Source organism: Lotus japonicus, chromosome 3 (assembly GCF_012489685.1).
Source record: "Lotus japonicus ecotype B-129 chromosome 3, LjGifu_v1.2".
In the NCBI taxonomy this organism is placed as follows: domain Eukaryota; kingdom Viridiplantae; phylum Streptophyta; class Magnoliopsida; order Fabales; family Fabaceae; genus Lotus; species Lotus japonicus.
In genome coordinates this window covers 76,718,004-76,735,489 of record NC_080043.1, presented here as the reverse complement: position 1 = coordinate 76,735,489, position 17,486 = coordinate 76,718,004, and the positions used below count along the sequence as shown (strand labels likewise).

The 17,486-nt window shown below is 33.6% G+C and overlaps 1 protein-coding gene across 2 annotated transcripts; it reads left to right on the top strand.

Annotated features, from left to right (window-relative positions):
* Positions 1-7,690: 7,690 nt before the first annotated feature.
* LOC130746007 (lysophospholipid acyltransferase LPEAT2) lies at positions 7,691-17,163 on the top strand. 2 transcript variants are annotated; one of them, XM_057598500.1, is made up of 14 exons: positions 7,707-8,381; positions 9,542-9,722; positions 9,821-9,880; positions 10,746-10,909; positions 11,006-11,069; positions 11,167-11,232; positions 11,699-11,794; positions 14,158-14,202; positions 14,381-14,451; positions 15,566-15,632; positions 15,973-16,023; positions 16,161-16,271; positions 16,366-16,413; positions 16,523-17,163. In XM_057598500.1, exons 1-14 carry the CDS (start codon positions 7,978-7,980, stop codon positions 16,682-16,684), a joined length of 1,590 nt encoding a protein of 529 aa, XP_057454483.1. In that variant the 5' UTR covers positions 7,707-7,977; the 3' UTR covers positions 16,685-17,163. The 2 variants fall into 2 exon arrangements, 1 of the variants encoding a protein (XP_057454483.1); XR_009021989.1 differs by lacking the exons at positions 11,699-11,794; positions 14,158-14,202; positions 14,381-14,451; ... (3 more) ...; positions 16,366-16,413; positions 16,523-17,163 and having other exon boundaries at positions 7,691-8,381; positions 10,732-10,909.
* Positions 17,164-17,486: the final 323 nt, after the last annotated feature.

The following is a 17,486-nucleotide window of genomic DNA, read 5'->3' as shown; positions in this document are numbered from 1 at the left end:
TCGTGAAGGTTACGCCTACACTCTGCATGGATTATTTGACCCTAGAAATGAAGGAGTTTCATATGAATTTATGTCCGTGAAAATCGACATAAGGATTTGTTGAGTTATGGACTATCCCTGCTGAGTTGAGTTCCCAGAACATTGATGAACTCACTTTTTGTAGGCACTCCATTTTGTGGGAAAATGGACTCACTTTTTGTAGGTACTCCATTTCGTGGGAACTCAACTTCTGTGCCTATGGCTGTAAGCGAGCCAATGATATATGGAAAAAATTATATTTGTCAGAATAACAAAAACCATAATTTTTCGTGTATTGATGAAAGAATCACATAAAATACTTACCAACCAAAATTTGTTGGTCAAATGAAGGGCTTAATATCTCTTCAAAATCAGCAAATTTGAAGAGATTTAGGGGGACCTTTTCAACGCTTACTGGAATGACTTTGATCTCAAATTTTAAGGTTATTTTATACTGATTCTTACATGGCCTGAAGTCACCAGTACTGTTTCCTACCATAAAATCATGGATTGAGTACACCCCCCCCCCTCTTCGTTCGTGATCTAGTCAAGTATTATGAATGAAATATACAAGTAATATTTTCATCAAATTCAAGTTGGTATCAGAGCAAGTTTCGGTCCTACCGCCCGTGAGCCCCCTCATGGTGATTTTCCAAATCTCTTTGGATTTATTTTTCGTACTTTGCTTCCGTTTGTTAATTCTAGCCGTTTTCTTATGGCCTCGTTTCTTTCTGATTATGGTTCCCTTTCTCTTGGAACCTTAGTGATCCTTGCCACGTTCTTGGCAGTCACCATTGACGTTCAACACTGTCAACGTCCCTTCACTCACGGCTTCACTCCTGGCATGTGATGTTAACGCGCCAACCTCCAAGCATCCTTTCGCTGTCGTGATTGCACAGACAAGGTCGTCTTCCCCTCCTGGTGCTGTTCCAGAGGTCTTTTTGCCCAGATCTAGAGTATTGTTTGCTGTTCTTGGAGGCCTACTTCAGATTTTTCTATTTATGTGCATGTTGGACTTACTTTATCGTTATGTGGTGGTAAAGCTTTAGAAGAGGTTTTTGTTGGATCTTTCCTTTCTATTTCATCAACAACAGTGGTATTAAAGTTTTTGATGGAAAAGAACGCTACGAATGTCCTTCATCTTGTGATTCTCCTATGATTTCTTCGTCAATTTCCTTCTTTGCCAATTCATATACTAAATATTCGGTGTAGAAACCACAAAAAAGATCATTGATCATTACATCTGTGGCGATTTCTCAAAATCAGTTTTTCATAAATTAATGTGTTAACAGTGATAAAGTGTTCGACCAACATCATTACAATTCTGGTTCATGACAAGGTTGAGATTTTCTTGATGCAACAGTTTAAGCGATTTCAGATTTCGTAGATTCACTCTTTTTTTTTCCTACTGTGCGAAAGGGGCAAAGTCTTTACCTACTCGTTGGAAGTAGACGCTGAAGGGCAATTTCAAGCCTCAACAATTTCTGATTACTGCATTTGTTTGTGTTTGTCTTTAATGGTACATAAAAGTTTTCATGTTGCTTTAAGCAGTGGTGATATTAGAAGTTTCTGATGATGCCAGAATGAAGCACCACGTGGCTCTTTGGTCCAGTCCAGTTCTCAATTAGTGTGTTGGGTTGCTCTTGGTTTTGGTTGGCACAATTGTGGTTTTAGAGTTGGAAAAGATTTTTGGATTGTTTTTGGGAATTTCTCTCTCCGGCAGCAACAGCTTCTCAAGTTAATTATTTTTGTTACAAGCTATGCATATGATATATATGCTCTAGCTTGAGGGGAAGTGTTGTGTGAATTTCTCTCTCCGGCAGCAACGGCTTCTCGAGTTAATAATATTTGTTACAAGCTATGCATATGAAATATATGCTTTAGCTTGAGGGGAAGTGTTAGATATTGTTAAATATCTTAGAGACTACAGTCAGCCACCGCCGTCGGATGCCAAGCCACACGCCTCCTATCTCTCTGCGTGTGAAGTCCACGCGCCACTCTTTCTGCTGCTTTGTTCATGCTGGTCCTCTTTGTGTATAAGCCAGGTTGCACCGCTCTCTCCGATGCTTTGTTCTCGCTGGTCCTCTTTGTGTATCAGCCAGGTTTGGTTTTAAGGATCCTCTGTTTTGACGTGTGTTGTGCCTTCACAATTGTGATCATTCGGTCTTCCTCTCCCTGTTTGGTTTGTGGGTCAACTGTTTTGACCCTGTTTGGACGTTTCTCGTGCCATATCTCACTGTTGGCCAAGTTTGGTTTGGTTTAGAGTTTTAACTCTGTTTTGACGCTCAGGTCCACATTGGTTTTTGAGACTTGAGTTGTTGTTTGCGTCTCATGGTTCGAGATGCTATTATTATATTGATCTAGGCTGACTTTATGCAATTTGGTTTGGTTTGGTTTTGAAGGTGACAGTGTCACCTTCGTTTGTTTTGTCGCGACTGTTTGGGTTTGGTTTCAGGGCTTCAGCTGCGAGCTGCGCTGGCCCACTCTCTAGTTGAGAGTTATTGGTTCTGGTTTTAGGGCTTCAGCTACGAGTTGCGCTGGCCCACTCTCTAATGTTTGAGAGTTGTCTGTGTCAAAGTTGACACCATTGTTTGTCTTAGAAGCCATCAATCGATTGACTTCAAGTATGTTTTATTTCTGTGTGGTTGTTGTTGGTGAGTTGTTGCTTCAGCTTTGTTTTTTTCGGGCGTATTGTTGCCGGTTTTTCGCCCTTGTTTGCTGGCTCAGCTACCCTACGACACTCCAGAAGAATTGGTTTTTGTCTTGCATCAATTTCAGCCAGATCAAGTATGAGAAGTTGTCTTTTGCCGCCATGAATTTACTAGAAGTTTGAAAGGTTATTCAATTCAGAGATTCGCCAAGACCGTCATTATTAAGGGATATCTATTAAGATAATTTTCTTCTTGGGTTCGATTTGTTACAAGCTTAAAGCTAAGTAAGCTTTAGCTTGATGGGGAGTGTTGAAATTCTGTTAAGATTTAGTTTATTATTAGTGCTATCTCATAGAGATATAGTTAAGATTTGTTTATCTATTTTAGATTAGTATCTATTTAAATAGAGATAATATCTATTTAGATAGAGATAGGTTTAGATAGATTTAGTTTCTTTTTTATCTCTTTATTACTTTATATATATTGTAGTCTAGTCAAGTATTATGAATGAAATATACAATATTTTCATCAAATTCAAGTTATTTATAATGTAGAGTCATAATAGACAAGGGTCATTTTCGGAGTTCATACGTGGCAGCTAATCATGCGAAATTAGTGTGAATTTAGAATTATTGCTCTTGTCAAACATTTGATTGATATAACTAATTTGTTAATAATTAGGTTAGTCTCTATTTACACATGGATATAACATTAATTGATTAATAAGCATTGACTAATTATGCATTTAATTAATCACTATAGAAAACGTTTTTTGTTGATTAATTATGTATTAGTGGTTGTTGTTTTTATCATTGACTAATTATGAATTATTTTTTTAAATGTTTAAAAATGTTTTTTTATATAAAAGAAAATTAATTATTATTATTTTTAGTTGCTGGTTGTAGAAAACGTTGTATTTTCAAAAACAAAGAAAACGCTATTTACGTCATTAATTTTTTTATATAAGGAAATTGAAGAAAATAAGTAATTAATTTCGAATACTAATTTCCTTAAATAGATAGGTAATGAATTAAAAAAGTAATTATTAATTTTTTTAAAAAGGGTTTTTAAAAAAAAATCTAATATAGCATTTAATGTCTTTTATGAGTTGACTACAAATTAATATAATTAAGTGGTTTATATAAGGAAATTAAAAAAAATAAATAATTAATTTTGAATATTAATTTCCTTAAATAGATAGCTTATGAATTTAAAAAGTAAATAATTATTTTAAACTTTTTTTCATTTTAAAAATGATAATTATTTTAAAACAAAGAAAACGAGATTCACGTCATTAATTTTTCATAAAAGTAAATTGAAGGAAATAATCAATTAATTTCGACTAATTATTTCCTTAAATAAATAGTCAATGCATTAAAATGTATTAGTTATTTTAAATGGGGTTTTAAAAAAAACAATATAGCATTTATTCCATGTAGCATTTAATGTCTTTTATGAGTTGACTACAAATTATTACTCCATCCGTTCCTAAATAACTGATACTATTTTAGTTCTTTTGTTGTTCCTATATAACTGATACTTTTAAAGATTCAAGAGAACATTAATTCTACTTTACCAAGTGTACCCTTCATTTATTGGTGGTAGAAAAATTGAAAAGTTAAAATTAATGAGAGAGATAAAGGGTGTAATTGGAAGTTAGATAGTAATTTTAGTAAAACAAGAACATTAATTGCTATTTCTTAATACTTGTGCAACAACCTTAAAGTACCAGTTATATAGGAACGGAGGGAGTATAATTAAGTGGTTTATATAAGGAAATTGAAGGAAATAAATAATTAATTTCGAATAGTGATTTCCTTAAATAAATAGCTAATGAATTTTATAAGTAATTAACTATTAAAAACGTTTTTTTTTTTCATTTTAAAAATGGTAATTATTTTAAAACAAACAAAACGGGACTCACGTCATTAATTTTTTTATATAAGGAATTAGAAGGAATTAATCAATTAATTTCTAATAATAATTTCCTAAAATAAATAGTCAATGCATTAAAATGTAATTAATTCTTTTAAATGATGTTTGTTTTTTAAAAATTGAATATAGCATTTATTCCATATAACATTTAATATCTTTTATGAGTTGACTACAAATTAATATAATTAAGTGGTTTATATAAGGAAATTGAAGGAAATAAATAATTAATTTCGAATAGTAATTTTCTTAAGTAGATAGCTAATGAATTTAAAAAGTAATTAATTATTTAAAATGCTTTTTATTATTTAAAAAATGGAAATTATTTCAAAAAAAAAAAGAAAACGTGATTCGCGTCATTAATTTTTCATACAAGGAATTAGAAGAGATTAATCAATTAATTTCGAATAATAATTTCATTAAATAAATAGTCAATGCATTAAAATGTAATTAATTATTTTAAACGGGGTTTTAAAAAAAATGAATATAACATTTATTCCATATAACATTTAATGTCTTTTATGAGTTGACTACAAATTAATATAATTAAGTGGTTTATATAAGGAAATTGAAGAAAATAAATAATTAATTTCAAATAGTAATTTCCTTAAATAGATAGCTAATGAACAATGGTTTTTAACAAAGGTAATTAACAACGGTTTTTATTTTTAAAAAGGTAAATATTTTTTTATATATAAATTCGAAAAAAAAATTCAGAATGAAAAAAATAACGAATAAACTTTGTATATTTTTTTTTGAAAGGGAACAAACTTTATATCTCGTATTTTTATTTTATATATATTTGAATATCAATTTAAGATGACGTCTGTTTCTATTACTGGAAAAAATAAACTTTATACTACAAAGGAATCTGTAATTACCTATAACAATTAATCTTGTACTTTATTGTTGAAATTAGTTTTATTTGATAAATAAAGTAAATCATGAGAACAATCTTCTCATGTAGATTGAGAAAAACAAAACAACGAAAAGATACCCAAGACAAAACAACAACTGATTAAATTTTGGAATGAATAACAACTGACTAAATATTACCATAAACCACCTTAACTTTAATAATTTTATTTGCTATTTTTTAAAACCTAAAACAAACTATGTCACCGACTTTAATTTCCATTATTTTGCAGAATTTTCTCCAACCAGATCCTGTACGCGCATCCGTAGGTTTTGACGAAAACACGTTGTAGGGGATGTCGTCTATCACACCAGTATGAAGTTGAACCGGAGATGTTCCAAAACTTAAAAAGAATGAAACGATTTGAGAAGGTAATAGCTGGAAAAAAAAAAGTGCGAAATCAATTATGAAATTTTAAAAACCATAATAAAACACATTGAAGTTAAAAAAAAAGTATACGATTATTAAACTAACCAAGCGACATTCACCATTCTGATGGTGAAATTCAATTGTTCTATGAACACTCACGAGATCAATAATAATAATATACCCTTGATCCATATCCGTGAAATTTTTATTTTCAGCGTGTATAGGTCTAATGACACCATAATCTTGTAAAAAAATTATTGAAAGGGAATGAGGAGAAACACATATTAGGGTTTGTAATACATGAATTTTAAAGGATTGAGATTAGATTACAATAAAACACACCAAAGACATGAAAAATTGATTTCAGAGGAGAAAAAATACAGACCTTTGTATAGTCATGAAGAACCACAAAAGGAGATCTTGAAGCCATGTAGAAATGCTCAAAAATCACAAAACGCAGGAGATGGTTGAAGAAACAGTGTAGGCTAAGGAGAAATCCAAATAATGGAAAGATGATTGAAGAATAAGAGTCTTATATAAGCTTTTAAATAGAGAGGAGTGTAGGTTAAGGAGAATGTGTACATTAAGAGGAAAGGATGAATGATTGCCATGTAGGATTTTTAATGAAATTAGTCAATCATGAGATGCCACGTAGGCGATGATTGGACCTCGAAAAACCCCTGGATGTATATATTATGGATTTGTCTCACTCAAGCCAAGCTCAAAAATCTACAAAGTAAAGTCTTGAAGAGAAGTGTTGAGATTTGGCTCATTATATTTTGGGCTAAAATCTTTAGTTTATTAGGATTTGATTTAATGTGGATTGTAAAAGATTTTAAGGGATTGTTATAGGATTTATTAGGATTTTATTGTAAAATAGAGATCAATAGCTATAAATAGGATAACAATGTAACCCTAAAAGTTGTACTTGGTACCACATGCTTCATGCCACAAGTAATACAAAGGAGCTATAGCTACTCTATAGCCGTAGAGGTAGACAATTTGGCCGAACTGCGTGACCAAAGATGTTGTGTGCTTTATTTGTGATTTCTCGCTCTACTACTCCGTGGAATTGAGGTGCTTGAATCCCCTACAAGAGCTCCTTTATATTGATTCGAACCTGAATACAATCACTCAGCAATTGCAAATTCTCTCAATTGCACCAGTGCCTCTTATGTCTCTTGTGTTTTAGGGTTACATTGTTATCCTATTTATAGTGGATTCTATTGATCTCTATTTTACAATAAAATCCTAATAAATCCTATAACAATCCCTTAAAACCTTTTACAATCCACGTTAAATCAAATCCTAATAAACTAAAGATTTTAGCCCAAAATATAATGAGCCAAATCTCAACAAAAGAGTCGTTGAAAAAATGAGCAACATTGAAGGAAGACTCATACATCACATCCTAAAGTTTTAAGGCATGACTCATCAAAGGAAGAACATGAACATCAGAACTTAACACTTCTATTTATCTCATGGAGATATGAAAAGGAGAATCCAAGTTGAAGATTGAGTGTGCAAGTGCTGGTATAAAAAATGTAGATAAGAAACACCAATCTCAAGACACCAAGAGGTTGTGTTCATTGAAGATAAAAAACACACCTTTAAAAAAAAGAGAAAAAAACCTCAAATTAAATGTTTATTTACTAAGCAATTGAGAGAAAAACAGTAAGTGATTGAGATCAATTAAGTGTACCACAACGTTTATCTAGATAACTAGATTGATCAAAATTAGAAGTTGGGATTGAGAGCAATGAGAAGTACTTGAGAGGAGTTTTGTTTTGTTTTTGGTCGACCTTGAGAGGAGTTCTTGACAATAAGTCAATAACACACATAGAAGAAAAAGATAAAATGTCCCCTAATTCTGAGGGAGATGAAATCTGATGAATTTATTACAATTTCTGCGATCTGCATATTCGTTCTAGTCCACTTCTCACGAAACAGGCCAATGGTCACTGTCGCACTATAAAACCCATCAAAACCATGAAAGAATCAAATGGAATGATGCTCATGCTCCACACCACCCAAAACAACACATAAGCATTAGTCACTGTTCGTTCTCTCTTCACTCCCTTTCCCTTTTCAATGTCGGACAACAACGCCATCACCTCCCCGCTACTCTCCTCCGATCACCTAATCATCACCGTCGAATCCGACTCCGCTCCCCCCGCCGCCTCCTCACCGAATCCCTTCCGCGCGGTGGGATGCGATGCGGAAGAGTTGACCGTGCCGCCGGCAATCACGGTGGACCCGTTCCGCAACGACAAGGCCAGGATTAAGGGAGTATACGATTGGGTCAGGACACTGGTCTGCGTGCCGCTCATGCTGGCGCGGTTGGTGCTGTTCGGACTGTGCCTTGCGGTGGGGTTTGTGGCGACCAAGTTGGCGCTCTATGGATGGAAGGATAAGGAGAATCCCATGCCTGTGTGGAGGTGTAGAGTCATGTGGGTCACTCGAATTTGCGCTAGATGCATCCTCTTCGCTTTTGGGTAACCCTTTCAATTTCAACCCAATAGTTTCTCTTTTCTTTTTCTTCTGTTCATTCAAGATCTTACTCAGTTTTTGTTTTTTCCTTGATGGGATTTCATAGTTTTGTTCTTTTAAGCACATACCATCTCTTTTTGAAATTGATTTAAGATGAAATTGATTTAAGATCTTGGTCAAGTTTGTGTGTGTTTGGAGAGGGTGTTTTATCTTGGTCTAAACAACCATTGATGGGAACTGTTGAATTGAATACATTCCTTTAGGTGATGGTAGTTGGAGAGAGCATATGATTGTGACTGATTCAGTTAACTGGTTTATGATTGAACTTGTTGGTTTGGTTTGACTTTATTGAAGTATATGTGATCATTGATCTGATTAGTAATTTGATATGGTGTGATGTGGATCTCTTATAGTAAGGTCTGCATGGCGTAAAGGTCAAAACTTGTGTCACTTGGCGACGAAAAATGCTAAGCTTTAAGCCGAGGGTTGAGGAAGCGGCTTACTTTTTATGGTTGACCGAATTGCGATGCATGGATAACTTTTTTTGTTTTGGTTACCTATGCGTGGATAATAATTTACTTACTATGTTGATGGAGTTTATTGGTTTTAGTATCAGTTTGGAATTGGGGAGGGAGATGAATGATGTAAACACTAAACAAAAAAGAGCTTCATGTCATGTAAATACAGAATTCACGGGTGCATCTCGCGTTATTTATGATAATTGTTTTGTTTATCATGAAGGGGGGGGGGGGACAGATAAAAAGATATAAAATATTGTTTATATTTTACATCAATAAAACCAGGTTTCCTTGTGATGTTATTAATTTAATATGTTGAATGGAAGGGTGCATGTGGGGATTGATTCTGCCATTTATGGCTTTTCGGGTGATTTCTCTGCCAGTTTTATTAGAGAGAACACGGGGAAGGTGAAATAGGAAAAGACTAAAAAATGGGACATTGACTTCATATGTCACATGATTAACAAATCTCAGTTAGATAACCTGTTTATGCTGTCTTATTGGAAAGGAGTATATGAAGTTTTGCGTTATTTTTCCTTCTTTGAGGTTGATTTCAGTTTTGTTTTACACACACACACACCGTTTACCTTAATTTGGTTCTGAATCACAGATTTATTCGTATTGTTGTTTCCTTCTGTCCATTGCAGCTATCAGTGGATAAAACGGAAGGGAAGACCTGCACCGAGGGGAATTGCTCCAATAATTGTATCGAATCATGTTTCGTATATTGAGCCTATCTTCTATTTCTATGAACTATTTGCCACCATTGTGGCATCTGAGTCTCATGACTCCTTACCTTTTGTTGGCACCATTATTAGAGCAATGCAGGTAATTTCATTTCATGGTTACGTTTTATGTATGCTAGGTTAAAAATACAAGAAAACATGCTATTCATCCATTTTCCCTACTTTTTATTTTCTTTTCAGGTCGTATATGTTAACAGGTTCTCACCATCATCAAGGAAGAAAGCTATAAGAGAAATAAAGGTACACCATGTCTATTACTTTGCTTATTTCATTTGGTCTGCCTCTTAAAATTTTCTTTGTTCTTCGATTGTATGGTTTTGTCAACTGATGCTCAGTTGCTCACTTACCTTTCTATTCTCAGTTATGTTTTTGTCACCACTATCTTTAGTTCAGGAGTTTCATTACACCATATGCTGCCTGTAGTGCGCCTATTTTTTGAACCCATCCTCTGTAGAGTTTCTTAAAATATATTTGGTTAAAATATTTGAAATTGAGTGAGAGTCACGCAAGGCATACTAGAAGTTCTTTTTCTGCTCATGTGCAGGAAAGTGATAGTTTTTTTTTGTTGACTTCAGTGAAGAGTTATTCGAACAATGTGTTTTAGGATACAGTGCTACGTAAATGCTTGAGATTGTAAATAAGTTATGAAAGGTCTAGTTGGCCATATAAACTGGAAGAGAACCTCCGAGTTGAGTGAGAATTTAAGGGCATGTTTGATTTTAGAAAACAATTTATATCTTCATTTCCTTTTTTCAATTCTAATTACAAAAATACCACCTTGTTTAAACTTTCCTGTTTTCAAAGTTTTGTTTTCTGTTTCCTTGACAAACCTTTGAAAATGAAAACTATGTGACATTTTTGTTATCATAACCGAATACAGGAAATGAAAACATAAAATGGAACTGGAAACCAAACAAATCATAAACATGTAAAATTGCATTCCCTTCAGATTTTGGAACTGAATAGCAAGATGCAGGACATATTTAAATTTTTAGGACCGGACAGTAGATATGTTGGGCATGTATTTTCTTCATTTAAGTTGTCATGTTATTAAGTTTATAAACTATTTGATATAGAAATCTGCTTTCAAGGATCTGAATAACAGAGAAGGGCTTCTTGCGATAGATTTCCTCGAGTGCTATTATTTCCTGAGGGAACCACGACTAATGGTAGGAACCTCATTTCCTTCCAACTCGGTGCATTTATCCCTGGGTACCCAATCCAGCCTGTAATTGTACGCTATCCTCATGTGCACTTCGATCAATCTTGGTAGGCAATTTGTTTATGAAGATCCTTGTATTTTTTTTACTGTTGGTTGCTGGCATAACTTATTCACCCATGCTGTTTTACGTGCGTATTATTCAGGGGTAATGTTTCTTTGGCTAAGCTTATGTTTAGGATGTTCACCCAGTTCCACAACTTCTTCGAGGTATACTCTCTTATGGATTGGATTTTTCTTTACAATGTTATGCGTGGAAATTCATTGTTCTTGTAGTAGGTTAACACTTTCATCTTAAATTGAACAGGTAGAATATCTTCCTGCCATTTCACCCCTGCATGATAAGGAAACTGCGGTACATTTTCGTGAAAGGGTGAGTTTTCTAATTTTGTTTTTAGCTTTCAGATACAGTCAGAGGGATATTATGTTTATCCTTCTTGAATATTTGATTTTAACTTTAGATTACATGCTTTCATAATTTGCTTAATGCAGAAAACAATGGTCAATTGAGAATGGCATGCTCACAATAGATAAAATTGGCATATCCAAGATGATGAGGCTGACATTGTTTATGGTCATAAAAGAAAAGAAAGTATTAGGGTTCAATTTATTTAAGAGAAAGTTAGACTGTTAGAGTCGTACCTATTGAAAGGAATTTAACCAGAACTCACCTAATAATAATATTATGTAAACACTGCACTTTTTACCTTCCTTTTTTGTCCCTTTTTTTCAATTTGTCTTGTGTTAAGAATAAATGCACTTGATAATTTGTTGAAGTTACTCCTTCCTTATGTGGGTATTTAGTAACTGTTCAACAATTAATATGTGGATAAATGTAGGTTAGCCGTGCTATGGCAGCTGCAATGAATACTGTCCAAACTGGACATTCATATGGAGACATAATGCTTCATATGAAAGCTCAAGAAGCAAAACAGGTGTGCACTTTTAATTATTGGTTACAATTATATCTTAATTCTAGTTAGTTAATTGCTACTCCCTCCGTTCCTAATTATAAGACATAATACAAAAAATTACGCTTATTAAGAAAACATTAAATGTGTCTAATTAGTGTATTGGTTTTTTAAAAATGCATACATTCCTCCATATTTACCCTTTGTCATTTTCTCTCACTAATTAATGGTAGGTGGTGATTAAAACTTTGGAATTGAAAACACACAATTAATGTGAGGGGTATATATGGAAGAGTAAAATACTTTTTGCTAGATTATTGTTAAAGGTCTTATATTTAGGAACATGAAAAATTTAAAATTAGGTCTTAGAGCATCTCCAATGCAAGGTTCTTAGTTCTTATTTTGGAGTTAAGAACTAAGAACTAAGAACTTTACCATTGGAGGTGCTGACATGGACTCCTTAGTTCTTAAAAATAAGAACTCAGTTCTTATATAAGATGTTTTGCTTTTTGAGTTCTTAGCTTAAAATATTAATTATTTCTCTCTCATCCAAATTACTTTATTACTTTATGAGTTTTGTTTTATTACTTTATGGAAAAAAAAAGTATAAATAATGTGGTTAGTGGGACCAAATGAATAGTAGTAAGAACTAAGAACTCATGGTTGGAGCAAAATTACTTGAGAGTTGCTTAAACACATGTGGCAATACGGGCCCACATGAATAGTGCTAAGAACTAAGAAATAAGAACTAGCATTGGAGATTATAATTAGGAACGGAGGGAGTATTTACATTTTGAAATTTGTTTGCTTTCAATTGTATAAAATGGTCAAATACAAATTTGCAAACCAAGCACTCTGCTTTCTTGCTGTTGAAATGGCAATCTGGTTTACACTGAAGATCATCTCTTGTTATGGTATAGACCATGAATATTTTTGTTTGAAGCATGGCTTTGGAGAAAATTTCCATAGAATTAATTGCAGCAATTGAACTTATACCATTCATTTCTTAGTTCATTATAAAATGGAAATGTCATGATTGACCCAGTAAATATTCAAAGCTACTGCTTAGGTTCGACTGATCATATTATTCTTCCATTTGGTTCTTATTGATTAGAATGTATGATCAGTAAAGAAAAAGTGAATGAACATATATTACTTCTTGTAGCTCGTATACATACCATAGGCAAACATAGTTTGTTCCTCCTTTCGTTCCTAATTATAAGACCCTATTAAGACAATTACGCATGTTAAAAAAATGCAATGAGACTAATTAATGTATTGATTCTTAATTTTTTTACACAATCTTCCACATTTACCCTTAATTAATGTATTGGATAGCGTAGAAACAAATTATAATTACTAGTGGTAATCAAAATTTTGGAATTACAAAAATATAATAAATACAAGGGGTATGGAAAAGGATAATAGTTTTTTCTGAAATTTCGTAGAGGGTCTTATATTGTGGGACTCCAAGTATGTCTCTAAAGGGTCTTATTATTAGGGTCAAAGGGAGTATTATCTGCTCTAACAATCCATATTCCTGTCAAATTCCTTCATGCTACTCAGTACTACTAATCCATGTAATACTTGTTCTCTACCTACCTGCCTATATTGGCCACATTCTTCCATTGAAGTTCTCATTTTTCTCACTTTTTTTCGTTTTATCTGATTATTGAAGCGATTTAATAAACATAATTTGTCACTAGTCAACATCTTCTTTTTTGCAACTTGAGATGTTATTTGAATAATTGAGGGTGAGAAGATAAGCGAATTCTGCAGTGATTTTAGAATTGATATTAAGAGAAGTAAAAGTTTTTGAACTTTTGTGTTAAGTTGAATACCTGCATGTTTAGTTTCCTGCTGAAAAGGTTCCAAATCACGATTAGGCAAATGCTACAAGAGAGAAGCTTTGTTTTTCTCAATGAAGAGGAAACTGAACGTGTTGTTTATTCTACGTGTGACACTCACCAAATTCTTCACCATTATACTTCAAAACTGATCTCATTTTATCATCCAAACAAAATCTGCTTACCTGAACTACACTTTAACAGTTTTCATGCACCAAACAACTATTCAGGCACTCTTGCATGTGTTTAGATGCTTTCTCTAGGTCTTGTTTGTATAAAATCATGATAATTTTAGCAACTTTATGGAATGAGGGTTGCAGTAGCCAACTCTTAATGTATAATATGGCCATATCAGGTGTCTGGATTATATTAAATATTTTCTCGTCTGTTATGACATGTGCTGAAATTTTCAAGTCTTCCTGGGTGTATTCTTATATTTTTCCCATAGGTTTTGATATTGTTCTGCTTCACCTGTTTTTAGTGCAACATAGCAATCCAGTTTTGTAGACAATGACATTTTAACTCATTGACTTTTTGCAGGAGAACCCCTCAAGTTATATGGTTGAAATGGCCAAGGTGGAATCAGTGAGTCTCTAAAAACAATGAGCTTGATTTAATGTTGTAGTTTTTGAAATACATCATTTAACTACTATTTTTTTGGATTTTTTTTATACCAGTTTGATCTAGTCTGTCTTGTGTTAATTCAATTATACTGCTTGCAATATTGGAAGGAAGGATAAAAGACATTTGTGTTTCTTTTCAGTTATTTCATATCAGCAGCTCGGAAGCTGTGGACTTTCTGGACAAATTCTTGGCTATGAATCCTGATCCAAGGTACTATATCACATTCTTGGTAGTTCTTGTAATCCTTTTTTGGTCAGTTGAAGGGGGAACAAAGTTACAAATTGATATTTTATATTTAGTGGTAAACAACTGAATATTAAATAATTGCTAGAACAGTTTGTTTTTAAAGTACTGATGTTAAAAATTAAGCACAAAGTACATTGACTACCAATGTTGACCTTTTACTTCAGTTGACCATATTAGTTATAATGAAATCACCATGTTTGTCGGAAATATGTGTGGAAATACTTATGGCTGCTTACTTCCTATAATTCTATGCAAAACTTCTCTAAGAAGTAATAATTCTTCACAGGAAGTGAAGTGTAAGGGTTGAAATAATTTTGAGCCAACAGTTACCTTTAAGTTTTGTAGCTGCTTACTCTCGTGTCTCTCTGGGGCAAGGACAACATGAAATGAGGATATCGGCTTTAGAATATGAATCTACCATGGTCCGAGTATATAACATGAAATTATATCTTCGGTTGGGCCTGTATGAGGTGCTTGGTGCAGAGACATCTTCACTCAAATTGGAGGACTGAACAAGAAGTCTATGTTTGGTAGCTGGAACGAGACATGCATCTAAAATTCCCTCTTTTTAACTCAGATGCTTTATGGGATGCTCTTTAAACATATGTGTGTGTAATATCCTGACAGTTGTATGTTTGACTGTTTGAGATAGCCAATTGCAAGTATAAGGTGATTACAATTGTGGGACCAACTCTACTAATCCTATACAGATGCCTCCCTCATAGAGTTTTAGAAACAGCATATGGAGAACCAGTTAATCCCCCTTCTGTTGATGGGAGTTGTTGGTGACTCTTTCGCACAGTGAAAAACCTATAGCTCACTGTGTTCATATATAATAGGACCAAGTCATTGGAGCTTGTAGTGGTTTTTGAACCTATGCTTTTGTGCAAGTTATTCCTTTCTTTTTTAACTAGCAACCGAGGGCTTCCTGCAGTGTAGTAGTTTCTTTTGGATATGTTTGTTTATATATGGTCTCTCTGTAATTTTCCTTGTTATTACCACTAATAACTGCTAAATTTTGTGGTAATACTTCAGTGTTATTTTGTGGGAATTGATAAGGTCTATGTCCTGCTTGCAGTGGTCGTGTTCAATATCGTGACTTTTTGAGGGTTTTAAGAATTAAGGCTTGCCCTCTATCTCGAAAGGTTAGTTATCTAATAGCTCAATATTTCTTTAATATTGTTATTAAAATCCCTCTAGATTATTGTTCTAACCCTGATTTTTTATGTTAAATTCAATAATATCATGTGCATGACACGCTTTTTGATAAATTACAATCATAATGCTGTGATATTATTGTTTGAGTTTGTAATTTTGAGATAAAGTTTTCTGTACTAGTTTTTTCTTCCTTTTCTTCTCTGCTCCATTCTTTTAGCTTTTAGCAGGATTCTCTCTGGCTGCCAAAGCCTGAACTTCCATGTGACCTGAGTTCTTTCTGCTGCCTTTTTGGCCTTTCATTGTTGTATTGATTATATTTTATTACAGGTATTTGTATTCATTGATGTGGAGAAGAGTGGGACGATTACATTCAGACAGGTGACTATCAGCAATATTACAGATGACATCTGTTTGGATTTTAGGGCAAAAATCTAGTGACTGCTGCTTTAATTTCAAAATGTCCTTGTTGATTATGACATTCACGTCTTAAACACATGTTTGTATGTTGCTTCCAGTTCTTGTTTGGATCTGCGCATGTCATGAAGCAGCCAGGGTTCCGTCAAGCCTGTGAAGTTGCGTTTGCAGAGTGTGGTGGTGCAGTAAAGCCCTACATTGTTGAACAAGAAGTATTATGATCTATCATATCATACTCCTATTTGCCTTCACTACATGTTGGATTAACATTAACTCGTTCTTCTTTCTGTGTCCCTTTGAATTCAGTTACGAGATTTTGTCCAATCTGCTATCCCGAGCTGGAATGAGGATGAGGTAACTTACTCATTGATTTAACTAAACACCTGTTCCCTTCCGTGTTCCTGTTACTAGAATTTTGTTTAATCTTATTGCAGTTTGACTGATGTTAACTGGTTACTTGTAGGTCCATGATTTTTTCATGTTATTTGATAAAGATAACGACGGGAAAATTGACAAGGATGAATTTCTTTCATGCCTCAGTAGAAATCCTCTTCTGATAGCTTTCTTTACACCTCAACCACAGCACAAGGAAACCGGTTGTAATGGAGTGTTAGACATAGTGTGATGGGTGGATCTTACATGGGTGGATCTTACATTTGATTAAAATATGTGGCTTTTTAGGATGAGTACAAAGAAAGGAAAAGGGTAAGTATAGGATGCAGAGGCCTCTATTTTTCTTACTCTTATTTATTTTGTACCTTGACCTGATTAATTACTCGTAAAGCGTAATTATTTGGTTAAGATCTGTGTTGTCCTGCCTTATTTTGACAAGGCAGTTACACAACTAGATTTCAGTTGAATTCTAGGTGTTGTGATCACATTGATCCGACATGAGTTTTGGTTCAGGGACCATAATGACATTTTGGGTCAATGTAGTTTTGTGCTAGGTTTGATTTGAACCACCGTGTCTTTCGTTTGTACCAGTGTATTTTTCATAGATATCAACATGACGATGACGATATTAATGTAATTGGTCCTGGGTTTTTTTGAGAAGGTGGAATCTTGTGAAGGAATGATTTGCAGTGTTAGAAATTCTTGGATTAAGCTTTCAGTTGTATCATGGTAATTTTGATTTATGCTACCCCCCCCCCCCCCACACACACTTAAATCTTGATCAATATTATCATTTGGCATATAGTTTTGTTTTACTGTAAATTTCAAACTTCCATTAGAAAATGATCGGTAAAATATCTGAGAATACAAGATTGGATACACATGGGTACCCTATTGATTCAAGACTCATTCACATGACAAAGAGCCTGCTAAAGTGTGTGCAGCAGTGTTTCTGAGATAGATAAGCTTGTTCGTTGTTTTGCTTCTTAATCATTTTATAGTTAAATGAATAATAAATTAATTAAATTTTTAGA

Excerpts from the sequence above, each read along its gene's own strand:
- LOC130746007 (XM_057598500.1), top strand. The coding sequence starts at position 7,978 with ATGTCGGACAACAACGCCATCACCTCCCCGCTACTCTCCTCCGATCAC. Across the intron at positions 9,881-10,745 it reads AAGCTATAAGAGAAATAAAG|AGAAGGGCTTCTTGCGATAG; the intron begins GTACACCATGTC and ends TCTGAATAACAG. Across the intron at positions 11,070-11,166 it reads AGTTCCACAACTTCTTCGAG|GTAGAATATCTTCCTGCCAT; the intron begins GTATACTCTCTT and ends TAAATTGAACAG.